General features: G+C 46.3%; 1 protein-coding gene across 3 annotated transcripts in view; it reads right to left on the minus strand.

The window, feature by feature from the left end:
• nos1apa (nitric oxide synthase 1 (neuronal) adaptor protein a) overlaps nucleotides 1-8335 on the minus strand; it is a 452025-nt gene extending 443690 nt beyond the window's left edge. Inside the window, exons 1-2 of one of the 3 annotated variants that reach the window (XM_038794907.1) lie at nucleotides 7756-8335; nucleotides 7549-7620 (exon numbers count right to left, since the gene is read on the minus strand). In XM_038794907.1, the coding sequence (XP_038650835.1) occupies nucleotides 7549-7620; nucleotides 7756-7860 (177 nt within the window). In that variant the 5' untranslated portion in view covers nucleotides 7861-8335. The remainder of the gene's footprint in view (nucleotides 1-7548; nucleotides 7621-7755) is intronic. The other 2 variants (XM_038794908.1, XM_038794909.1) reach the window with 2 other exon arrangements.
• Between the last annotated feature and the right edge of the window lie 5301 nt (nucleotides 8336-13636).

A 13636-nucleotide genomic window follows, 5' to 3' on the forward strand; every position in this document is an offset into this window, starting at 1 on the left:
TGAATTCACTTTACTTCATTCAGTTGAGGTCTGCGAAGTTTACATTACTACCAAGAAAGTTTGTGACTTTCCAAGTTCCAATGTCTCAGTTGATAACTATTGTGGCTTCTAGTTTACACTGGGCCACCAATTTCAAATTTAAACTCTCTTGCCTAGGCAAGGGATTTTCAGCTCCCTTTTAACATCTAGAATGCACTGGTTCCATTAATGTTACTTTTTGCCAGTCGAACAGGATTAATTCCAGGGGCAGCACGGTGGCACAGTGGTTAGCACTGCTGCCTCACGGCGCTGAGGACTCTGGTTCAATCCCAGCCCCAAGTCACTGTCCGTGTGGAGTTTGCATGCTCTCCCCCTGTCTGCATAGGTCTGACCCCCACAACCAATGATGTGCAGAGTCGGTGGATTGGCCACACTAAATTGCCCCGGAATTGGAAAATAATTAGGTACTCTAAATTTATTTTTAAAAAGAGGATTCATTCCACAATAATACTTCAATGGGCCCACTTTCATGCAATTCCTCATATCCTGAAAAGTCATCTTTCATGAATGTTTCCTCAGCGCAGTACCGCGGGGCGCAGTACCACGGGGCGCAGTACCACGTGTGAAACTGCACTAAGTGCTGCACTACAATCAGCGAAATGATTTCAGCCAGTATGACAGGAAAATATGAGGCGAGGCGGGGGGGGGGGGGGGGGGGGGGGGGGGCGGGCGATGGGAGAGAGAGAGAGAAGCCACGTGTTGGGGAAGGGTTGAGGAGCAGACTGCTACAACTGATATCTATGTGAACAGGCTGCTGGAAGCTACCAACTTTGCAACCATACCCAACAGGGCTGGACAGACTGGATACAGGGATGCTGTTTCCTCTGTCTGGGAGCATCTAGAACAAGGGTTCACAATCTCAAGATATGGGGTGGGCTGTTTAGGAATGAGATGAGGAGAAACTTCTTAGTTCAAAGGGTGGCGAACCTATGGAATTCTCTACCACAGAAAGCTGTGGAAGCCAACTCATGAAAAGACTCTGAAGGTGGCAAGAGGTAGGAGGAGAGTGCTGAAGTATGGTGTTGAGAGAGAGGATCTGCCATAACCATATTGAATGGCGAAGCAGGCTCTGAAGGCTAAATAGCCTACTCCTGCTCCTATTTTCTATGAAACATGATTTAAGGCTTTTAAGAGAGATGGAGAGAGAAGTGAAGAAGAGTGAAGGGGAAGCATCTTCACCAAGATGGAAGATCCTCCTTGTATTTTTGGAAACTACCTGTTAATAAAGGAATCTCAGTAGAAGTATTCCTTTCAACAGGGGAAGGAGGAAGTTCTTGAATTCCAGTGAGGGAGAGTAGAATTAACAGCATCAGGTGTCGTCATAAACCCAGTGTGCTTTAGTGATCAGGGCACTGCTACCACATCGATTAAAAACCTATTTTCATCATGAGGTCTGTGGCATCACTGAACCAGACATCTCATAATAATTGCCAATTATTTAAACAAAAGTAGAGACTTCCGGTGACGGCGGGCAGGAGGCAGCCGCACACTGGAGGACTCCCGCTTGGGAACGGCATTTTCAAAGTCTAACACCCGGTCCCAGGGGTAGCAGAGGCGGCAAAAGCAGGGAGAAGGCACAGTGAAAGAAGATGTCGAGAACAAGTAAAAAAATGACCGTGAAAAAAGCAGCTGAAAGTCCGTCGGGGAGTGGAAAGGTCACCCCGGGGATGGCAAGAAAAATGGAGGCTGGGACATCAGGGGAGGCCGCATTGCCTACGGCTGAAGAAATGACTAAGGTGATGGCCGCGGAACTTGAAAGGCAGTTCGCAAAACACATGGAGGCAATGAGGAAAGGTTTGGAGGCGGTATTGAAAGTGCTGGTGGAGGCGGCGATTGCCCCAGTGAGGACGGCGGTATTGAGCACAGTGGCAGATGTACGGGAGCAAGGTGAGGTGCTGAAGGAAGTGGAAGAGACATTGTTGCAGCACAGCGATCAACTTACCTCGATGGGGAATGAGATGCGGAAGGTGATAGAGATCAACGAGGGTCTGCAAGCCAAAATGGACGACTTGGAAAACAGATCCAGGCGACAGAATCTGAGGATTGAGTTTTCCCCGAAGGAGTTGCAGGCCCGAGGCCAACTGTATATTTTGCCACGATGTTGGCGAAGCTAGTGGGGGAGAGTGATGATCCCTCCCGATATGAACTGGATCGGGTTCATCGGCTGTGGAGGCCTGTACCAGAGGAGAGTGAGCCGCCAAGAGTAGTGACACGGTGATTTCGTAGGTATAGTGTGAAGGAGAGGGTCGTGTGGTCAAAGCAGAAGCAGGTGGTGCAGTGGGCTGGAGCTGGTATACGCATATATCAGGACTTCACGGTGGAGCTGGCAAGGAGGCGGGCTGCCTTCAGCCGGGTGGAGAAGGCACTGTACATCAGTAAGGTGCAGTGCGGCATAGTATACCCAGCTAAGTTGAGGGTGACCTACAAATCCAAGGACTTGTATTTCGGGACGGCGGAAGCAGTGGAGGAGTTTGCGAAGGCAGAAGGACTGTGGCTGAATTGAGAAATGGTCATGTACAGATGTAGACTCATGTAGCTGTATTTTTTCACTGTGTGTTGGTGTTGGTGTATGTGCTAAATGAGCCAACGTTGTATATACTTGGACAAGGGAAGAGAGGGGACTTTCACTTGCAATGATGGGTGTTTGGAGCTTGGGTGTGTATGTTAGGGTTGTGTGCTAAAGGCGATTGCTTGGTTTTCCTTGGGCCGGGCAAGGGGGAAAGAGACCCGGGCGGGGGCCTCCACGCTGGCCTGTTTAAGCCGGCCAGTGAACGGGAGTGAGGTGGTGGGAGGGGCTGCGGCCATCGGAGGTTGGCAGAATAGGTCCCGATGAGTCTAGCCGGGGTGAAAGATGGGGGGAAGGAACAGTAGTTGGGGGGAGGATTTTTGTAAGAGGAAGTGGAGGGGAGGAGTCGGTGAGGGGGGTGCTTGCAACGCATGGGTGTCGTCTACGGTACTCTTTCGGGGATTAGATGGCATTGAATGTTGGGGGGTGGGTGTGGGAGGGACTCTATAGGTTAATGGTGACCATAGGCAATTCCTAATTCCTTTCTCTTTTATTTCTCCTTTGTCCCACTGTGGGAGGGTTTGTTCTATTTGATGCTTATATTGTCAGGTGGGTCGTTGTTTGGGGTGGTGGGAGGATGGAATCGTTGTGGTTGATAAGGAAATTGACTTTGTATTTGTTACCATTTACTGCTTGTGGATGGGGTGTAAATTCTGGAGAAAATGTGAAAATCGAGAATAAAAATGATTTTTTAAAAATTTAAACAAAAGTATTCAAACTCAAAAGATCTAGTGAGAGTAAAAAACTAATGTTGACATTTATCATTATCTGGAAAGTTTTGTTCTTAAAATGAATATCGTTACTGGTAGAATTTCTTGGCTAAAAAAAGCAGGGCTCCTGGTCCAGGTTTACACGGCTTCTTGCTTTCAATACAGAACTCACAGTAAATGTGGGCATGAGGTGGAAAATATATCTCTGAATATGAATTGAGGCATACAGACAAGGTACTTTATAGGTTGGATGCTTGACCTGTGTCGAGTTAGAGCAGTGAAGCAACCATATTCATAAAGGCATCATCTCAAAGTTAGGGAAAAAGTCAGGATCCTCAATCTCTAGTTAGTAATTTCAGTTGGAAATTATGAATGTGTGTACTTATAGGAAGATATATGGGCAAAAAAACAACTAGGTCTATAGATTTGATCTCCCGATTATTGTGTATTTTTTCTTGGATGTATCAATGTTGACCTTGTCACAGATTCACACAGTTTTACAGCACAGAAAGAGGCCCTTTGGCCCATCGTGTTTTTGCCAGCCATCAAGCACCTATCTATCCTAATCCCATTTTCTAGCACTTGGCCCATAGCCTTAGAGGTCATGTGATACTCTTCCACTAGACCCAAGGTACAAAGAGACCAAACAGTGCAAACATAAACACGTCTAAACACGCACTACACAGCCGGCCCACCGAATGGGCCGAGCAGCCGTAGGAAAAGAGCCGAATCCCGCCAGCACCTTTCTAACCTGCTCTGGGCCGGCGGGACCTTGGCGCGCAAGGGTCGGGTGGCTGCCTGTGGCAGGGGGGCGGTATGGGTCCGACCCCGGGGAGGGGAGGGTGCCTCCGATGTGGCCTAGCCCACGATCGGGACCCACGATTGGTGAGCCGGCCTCTGTGGCTGGGAGCCTCCTTTCCCCTGTATACACATTCCCCTGTAGCCCTGCGCCATGTTGCGTTGGGGCCAGCGTGTTGAAGTTGGCCACTGCGCATGCCTGCATTGGCGCCGGCGCCACTGTGAATGTGCTCATTGCCACCGGCACAACTGCGCATGCGCGGATCCCGCAGCACCCAGTTCGCGCTGGGATCTGCAGCTGGAGCGGTGCGAACCGCCGTTCTGGCCCTCTGTAGGGGCCAGAATTCGATGTGGGAGCGGCCCACGTTTACAACGGGATTGGAGAATCCCGCCCACGGTTGTTTTCCGGAAGGAGTTTGAACCTGCTGGTTGAAACTAGATCAGAATCTCAGGGAAAGGACCAGTCACATTCAAGTGAGAATACAGTGTGCCACGGCTGGGTCACTCCCTTGAAAGGAGTTTTGGTTTATTGGATTTTGTTATTGAATTGGAACAGCCAAGGGGGAATTCATGAAGTATTATATACACAGATTACTGTAGCTGTTGTGTTGTCTTTTTATTTGTAATTGATAAAAAAAATTCTTGCTGTGTTTAAATATATATATATATATATATATATAGATATGTTAACTACATTCTTAGAATAAACCTTGTTTTGATTAAAGCGCCTTGAAAGTCTGATGAATCACCACCTGAAGCAGTTTTTGTGCTCATCCTCGTCAAATTCAACATAAAGGTTGTAGGTAAGGTTAACTTCATAATAGACTTTGGAGTTTCTAAGCCCTGGCCCATGACAATTTTAGCAAATTGTCAATCAATACACATTCATTGTCCCCACCTGGAATATACTTCGGGGAATACAAGAAAGAGATTGTAATCATATTACACATCTGACACAACTAACGGTAGAAATATTGGGATTCAAGAGATCAACTTTGGAATACAACATAGCAAGCAAAATATCTGGAGGTCCAACTTTTCTCACTAATGTATAAAAAGCAATGTTCCTAAGAATGGAAAGAATGCAAGCATTAATTATCTCGCACCAGTTACTCGGGGATTAGTAGCTCCAAACTTGGAATGAACACAACATTCCAAGTTCAAGAATTCCCTAGTCCAAAAGTGTAACATCTCTCTGATAGAACGGGAGACAATGATGCAGTCATGTAGTATATGATAATATGATGGGGGGTTAGTTTCCTGGATATTCCGATAATCTTCTCTGCAGCTATTTGCTGTGCCTGCACCCCAAGAATTTATAAAGTCTTTTCCACGGTGGGCTTTCAGTGGTGAGAGTCACACAGCATTGTGGGCAATAGGTTGCCGAGGTAACAGCTAAATGTTAGCCTGGCCCAGCGATAGCACCTTAAATCTGGAATGCAAAAGGTTGCCAATTGAAGCCCCACTTGAGAAATGGGAGCACGTAATCCAAACTGACATCAGTGGAAGCCTGAGGGACTGCTGCACAAGAGCAAAAAGGCACACAGCCAGACACTTTGATTCGGTGATATAGTTAGGGGATAAATATTGATCTGCAAACTAAGGGGGGGGGGGGGGGGGGGAACTCTCCAGCTTTTCTTCAAACACTTGAGGCGTTATTTTTTAAAAATAAATTTAGAGTACCCAATTAATTATTTCCAATTCAGGGGCAATTTAGCATGGCCAATCCACCTACCCTGCACATCTTTTGGGTTGTGGGGGCAAAACCCACGCAAACACGGGGAGAATGTGCAAACTCCTCACGGACAGTGACCCAGAGCCGGGATCGAACCTGGGACCTCGGCGCCATGAGGCAACAGGGCTAACCCACTGTGCCGCCCTACACTTGAGGCGTTATTGCCTCATCTGAAGGGCAGCATCTTCGACTGTGCAGCACTCCCTCAGTACCAGATTACCTGCTCAAGACTCTGGTGTGGGACTTAGACATGACAGAGTGTTTCTAATCAAGCCACAACTCACAGACTTTGCCATCGGTTGAGACACTTAACCGCGACAACACCCCCCACCCCCACTTCCCTTTCAGCAGAAGGGAAAAGCTCACATGGTATGACTGGGAGAGTTCTCCTAGTGCGTTGACGAACGTTAACCCCTCAACTGACATCACCAAAAGCAGATTGTTTTATCATTTATCCCATTATTGTTTGTGCACCCTTACCTTCTGCTAATTGTCTGCTGCCTTTCTGAAAAAATATGTTACATAAATCTGAAAAAGTTTCTGAAGTTGCGCGGCTGCTTTTATAGATGCAAATCTTTAATAGTTACACCACTCAAACAAAAGGAAGGTCAGCCATGACTTTAAGACTGTCAGCTCAGCAAGAGTGACATTAGTCTGGAAAATCCAATCAATAAGTTCCTAAACTCATTTAGTTCACATACAAATACAACCAACATAACCTCTAGGTTGAATAGGCAAGTGCTGTCACTACAATAAATACTCTCAAACAATCTCAACATTGACTGGGCAAGAGCTGTCACTACAACACATCACTGTTACTCAGCTGCACCTGTGCTGCAAACAGTTTAAAACCATCCTTGGGAAAAGGGCTAGATTTATATCCAACTATGAATCGCTGTGCCTCAGGGTACTTCCTAGACCAATGCAAGGTCTTGCTTCTGGTAGACATGTGGGTTATGGAGGTGACACATACACAAGTTCCAACAAAGTAGCCCTGAACAGGTCCACTCAGATATTCTGCTCTTGTACATCTAAAAAACACAATACTACACATCAAATAACAAATGAAGCTTTGTTTTCAGAAACCTCATTATTAAATGGACCAAAATCGTGTGCTATACATCTGACCCACTGGACAACAGACAGGACTATCCTCTGGACTGATGAGGTGCTCCTCATCTGGAGTCATGCATAGGTATTCGAATAAACTGTTGCCTGGGCTTCTAGTGTCCACAATGCAGTGACCCAATCCAGCACTGATACCCCAAACTCGGATTGAGAACTCCAAGGTTTATGGTGTGTCCTGTTGGTTACTGCCAAGACCTCACTTCGCTTCACACTGACAAATTCTCCGACGGCATGGCTACTTGCCCATTCCCAGTTCTGAACTCGCGTGGTGGCAGAGCAGTTAGTGAAGGTTGAACATAAAACTGCACAATTGCAGTCATCATCCCGCTTCTGTCTGGTCTGTTAACACGCCTGACTGTCATCAGGGAAGTATATGAATGCTGCCCAAATACATCTTGGTCAACAACTGGGCTCCACTTGTACTCTGACTACAGTTACAAAGCTCAGATCTCAATTATTTCTGCCGCTAACATGGTACCGTTGACTGGAACCTTTAAGCGGCACACAACTATAGTATACAATGCAGCCACATTGATGTTCTTTCGGTGTCAATCACTGATTTACTCACTCACCCTGATCCTTCGCATGGCAGCGACGATCTCCACTCTGCTGTTAGGTCTGGGTACATCCAATGTCCCGATGTACTGTTTTAAACAAAATTTAAAAAAAAGAGGGGGGTGGTAAATCAATGAGGCGAGTCTTCATAAAGAATTAAGAGCTCCTTCGACACAAACTCGCGAAGCGGTTGCTTGGAGGGTCGCGCCGATGAAGTTACAAACCTTCGCCTCGAAGCTGATCCCATGCTGGAACGCTTCTTCATTGTGCAAAGGAATTCGCAAGTCGTGTCCGTCATCCACTAAGTTGTATTTGGTTTTGCTTGGCATGTTTGTTGAACAATTGGAACTAGAAAACAGCCCGGGCGAAAGCAACAACAAACAAACAAAAAAGCCCCAAGCTAGGCTTGCAGCGGGGAAGTGTCCTGCTCCAGATATAATGGACTACATAACATCCAGAAACTAACTAGGGAAACTTTAGCGGGTTGCTCTTGGGGCGGCTTTTTAAAGCAGCCCCGATGCCACACCATGTACCTAAGGCAGGCTGGCAATTGCTGATCCTGTTCAGATGCTGTGGATTGCGAACCCTGCTCTGCATATACACAGACAAGAGGGAGCCCAGCCCAGCCCGATGCTGCGGTGGACGCTGTGAGAGGGAGAGAGCGGTGCCTGAGCTGCCGGCAGCCAGCGCTCAGCTACCGGGCTGCTGCTGCTCCAACCTCCCGCTTGCCTTTCCCTCTCCCTCCAGCAGCGCCATCTCGACACTTCCCAAGTCAGCCGACACACACACACACACAAAAAGCCCTAACTCCCTCCCATTGGCCGGCGCCGGGAATTCCGCCCGATTTTTATTGGCGTAAAGTTACATCACTGCGCTCCGTGTGGCTGGAGAACTCAAGAAGCTTCCTGGATTTCCCCCCACCCCGGGGAAGCAGGAGCAGGGAGAGGAATGTGAATGTGCTGGATACTCCCATACCTGTGTATGGAGTGAATGTGTTTCTGCTCCTCTCGCCGCAATTAGCCGGCGGAATCTTCAAAGGGTGTTTGTCAATGTCATCCCTCTGTACCCAACTTCCATGTTACTGTGCACAGCCATCCCAATAAAACACACTCTTCAGTGTGTGAGAAATGTGTATGTATCCCCTACAAAACAACAGCCTCAACGCTCTGCTGAACATTGTTAAAAGGGCAGAACTGTGACATTGAAAGTTGTATAATATTGCGAAAATCTAATTGAGGTCCAGTGATTGCTGGTGGCCCAGACGGCACGGAGATTTTTCAATGGACATGCAGGGAAACGGCAGTGGCGAGCACAAGCGGCTCTCAACATCGCCCCTCCTGGCTGACTGTTGAGACACAAGAGAAATTGTTTTTTGTGGGGGGGGGGGGGGGGCAGTCAAAACTGACCCTTGTCGTCAGAGGACCTGGCACACAGAAAATTCAATTTCCTTGGTTGCCAGGGGAATGTGTTCCTGCTGACCCTCATGTATTGTTTATATATCTACATTTTTAAAGCAAACTTTCCAATGGTCTAAACTGAGTCACTGAACCATAGAAGCTCATTGAATCTGTACAGTGCAGAAGGAGGCCATTCGGCCTATCAAGTCTGCAATGACCCTCTGAAAGGGCACCCTACCTCGGCCCACTCCCCGCCCTATCTGCATGGGCTGGATTTTCCGTTTCAGGGACTATGCCCCCACACCGTCGGAAAAACTGTGGCCTTTTGCCGTGAAAAGGCCACATATTCATAGCCTTCAGGGGGATAGCAGGGACCCGTCATGAATCTCGCAGCTTTTGCTGCAAATACGGGCCCCCGCACTTCCAGGTCAGAGGCTGTGCATGCGCATGGCGGCGGCCTCCAGCGGCTGCGCTGTGCTCCATGGCGGACTCAGACCGCAGAGCTGGACCTCTTAAATAGACCACCCTCTCAAAAATATCCCGGTCCCATATGAGGTCCTCCCTGCCCTCTGATCAGCCTGACCCCAACCAAGGTGGCCGTGTAATGAGTCCGTAGCCGCCACGTTAGTATCCTGAATGGCTGGGACCATATTAGAAATACACCGTCGGAACTCCGGCCGGTCGGGGGTGGAGAATAGCGGGGCGGGCCTCCAGCAATGGGCGCAGGTAGGGGATGCGTGGCGCGTTTTCGGTGCCCGGAGAATCGGGAAACCGGCACAGGTCCCAATTCCATGCCCGAAAATGGATTCTCCGCCCCGGCGCCAGATGCAATTTTGGCATCAGGGTGTGGAGAATCCAGCCCATACTAATACCATAGATATCCACCTATACTAAGTTAAGTGACCTGAACCTGAAATACAGCAATTGCTTTTGGCATACCCAGTCGGGAGATACTTCTAATTAGCTTCTAGTGACATCTGCTTGAAAGAGTAACTGAGTCGACAAGCAACATGACCCAAAAAAAAACACAGATTATCCAGTAATTCTCCTCACTGCTGTTTGTGGAATGATGCATATTGACTGCCTACTTTTGTTTCCCACCTCTATATTGTGACTATATTTCTAAAGCATTTAATTGGCTATAGAGGGCTTTAGGACTTCCCAAGATTGTGCATGTAAATGTCGAGAAGCAAGCGTATTGTTTTCAATTCATACATGAGTTGTGCTATAAACAAATTCACACAAAAAGGAACAAAATCTGATGCAACTCTTCAATTGTGCTGACAACCTTAGCCTTACAGACAGTGCACCAACTGTAAATGCAGCCCAGCTCTCCATGCAAGGAGACATCAAATAATTTTATGGGTAGCAAACTGCTGAAAATAAAAGCCACAAATTATGCGAAGAAACACCTTTGACCACAAGTCCATCAAGCAGTGAGTGGTCGGCATGTACCTCTCGAGGCCCAAGGAGAAAAGTAGATCCTGTCGGATGGTTCCCTGAGCAAATTGTCAAAGTCATTTGGCAGAATTCCTCATCATCAGATATTTCAAATAAGCACCAAGACCAGCTTGGCCGGTGATGAGAAGGGCCCTCCCCATCAGATGCTTTCTGCACGCACAGTCTCACCCTGCCTGCACACTGCCTTTGAGGTGAATGTGGTGGGGAACAGACATTGCCCATATCTTTGTGCAAGGTGCCTTTGCAAAGAAGAGAAATTAGGTGTTCTTTTATGGAATCCCTACAGAAGGAGGCCATTCGAATCTGCACCAATCCTCCAAAAGAACACTCTGCCGAGGCGCATTCTCCCACCTGTAACTCCGTAACCCCACCTAACCCACACATCTCTGGACTGTGGGATGAAACTAGAGCACCTGTTGGAAACAAACGCAGGCACAGGGAGAACATGCAAACTTCACATGGACTGTCACTCAAGTCCCTGACACTATGAGGCAGCAGTGCTAACCACTGTGCCACCGTGTCGAGGTTCATTCTGAGCAGCTCCGTGAAACAGGACTCTGCTCTATGGGCTCTTCCCAGAGATGCACACTGCTGGAGGATCATCAACCCGATGAAAGATGCTCTTTGGCCTGTCAAAAACCATTTGGTCCTCCAGGGCAAAGTGTTGTCCCCAACTGAGTGTGGCAGACTGGCATATTCCTTCACACATCTTCTCTACTGAGTAATACTACACTCTGTATGCTTCACCTGATGCCTGTGCCTATGTGTTTGCATTATGTATTTAAGTATGTCCTATGTTTATTCATGTATGGAACGATCTGACTGGACTGTAGGCAGAACAATACTTTCACTGTACCTCGGTACACGTGACAATAAATCAAATCCCATCCAATCAAAGTCTATGTGCTGATGCATGCACTAAATCTTGGGGAAGCTGCCACTTGGAGAAAGCAATGGAGAAAGGTCTAAGACCTTTCAGCTATAGTGCACCGAGGGGAGTGGAATTGTATAGGACCCCCTCAGGCTGTTTGGTATACAGTGAATATTACATCTAGCACAATTGTATGGAAGCATCTCAGAGTGCAACTTTATCTATGTCGAAAGCTTGAATATTATTGCACTTTTGAAATGTTTTGTAATTTTCTTTCAGATATTCATGAATAAAGTATTTTTTTGCAAAAAATAAACAAAAGTTAGATGTATGGCTTCTGAATTTCTGTTATGATCTTTGTGTTTGGAAATTATGTTTGGCCTTTACTTTGGTGACAAGATAAAGAAATGGAGAGATATACTCATCGAAGGCTAGAATAATATCTTGGCAGCCCAAGCTTTCCATTGGTTCTTATGTTATATTAATAAACACATTTTAGGTGTCCAATTGGACCAGTAATGCATGTGAGACTGAATGGGCTCATTTTCAAATCTTTCTCTTCCTATTTTCCAGATTTTATTCTGAATTTAACATTTCTAATGTAAGAAACTTAAAATCAGTGCTAAAACCTCAGACTTGGTAAAAACAAAAATGGCGCAAAATATCAAATGAAATTTTGCAAAAAAAACACCCAACAAGTTGGAAATATCATTGCAACTTAACCCAGATTGTGCCTACTTTACATTGCCAGATTGCCATTTATCACCATTTGGTGAGATTAGTTTGGGTTAAGTCTGCTACTGACACTAGTTCATGGTTATCATATAGTATTTTGGGGATTTTTCACCCCATCGGTTAATAATTACTCCCACAGTACATCTCTCAAGTCAATGTACATTCACCACATCAGTTGTGCATGGATTCTACTGTCTGTACATATAAATGTATTGGAGGGCTGCACAAGTTATCCAGTTGACACGGTGCAATGAGAATGTGCTTTGTAAATCATTTGCAAACTCACAATAACATTCTGGCTAGCTATGTCAATGATAATCTTAAAATAATTTTTATTAGTGTCACAAGTAGGCTTACATTAACACTGCAATGAAGTTACTGTGAAAAGCCCCTAGTCGCCACATTCCGGCGCCTGTTCGGGTACACCGAGGGAGAATTCAGAATGCCGAATTCACCTAACAGCATCAATAATACACGACGAGTTGATAAAGTTAACTGAGGCTTTAATACACTAAACAGCAAGCCTCCAGCCTCTGGACCCGAACTGGGACTGGAGGCAGAGACTTACCACCCTTATACAGAAGGACCCAAGGAGCTACAGGCGGAGCCAACCTGGACAAGGCCAGGCATGTATGACACAGTACAGACCAGACAATACAGTCACGTGGTTTACCACAAGCATTTCTTTCGGGATTTGGGGGAGGAAACTGGAGAAACAGGAGGAAACCCACGCAGACACGGGGAGAACATGCAGACTCCACACAGACAGTGACGCAAGCCGGGAACCAAACCTGGGACCCTGGCACTGTAAAGAAACAGAGCTAACCACTGTGCTACTGTGCCACCCAAAAGAGGTATCAAATTTAAGAACAAAATAATTTGCAATTAGATAGCATATTTCACAGCTTGTAACATCCCAAAGGGATAATAAGCATCTGAGGTGCAGCCATTATGGTTACATAGCCAGATATGCCAGCAATGGCACAGCAAGATTCCACAAACAGCAGCAAATGATTAGTTTGATGATAATGAAACTTGGTTGAGCACTGAAAGTTAGCCAGGACCCTGGAAGATCTCTCAACGCTATTAAAACGGCGCTACAGTATCTTTTTAATGTCCTTGTTTAACACTTCATTCCAAAGAGCATTGGATCCACAATTAGCTGTCTCAGATTCAAGGGTGCTGCATCGGAGCCAAAGTTGACATCATTTGGCCGAAATGACCAGAAAGTGGACAGGAAACCCAAACTGTAATTTGATTATCACCGTACACTAGCAAATGCCAAATGGCAAAAAAAAGGCTCCGTTGGAACTTGAAACCTGATTTGTAATAGAATTGCTTTCAGTAAATGGTAAACTAAATGAAGCAGAACAGGTGATTGAGTGGATTTTAAGAAGCAGCATAGAAACAGTCAAATCAATGTTACTATTTAAATTAGTCTTTAACTAAAACTTCAGAGATCTGCATAGTCTCGATCCTGCAAAATACTATCCTGGCCTAATGGACCATTGTTTACACACATTTGTGGGGAAAGTCATGCACACCGTAATTGAAAATCAAGTCAAGCACAACTCTGAATGGCACATGAGGATGCATCAATATTTTTTTCATTATTTAATGGCTGCTAAACATTAAAAGATC

This window comes from Scyliorhinus canicula, chromosome 4, assembly GCF_902713615.1.
Source record: "Scyliorhinus canicula chromosome 4, sScyCan1.1, whole genome shotgun sequence".
In the NCBI taxonomy this organism is placed as follows: Eukaryota; Metazoa; Chordata; class Chondrichthyes; order Carcharhiniformes; family Scyliorhinidae; genus Scyliorhinus; species Scyliorhinus canicula.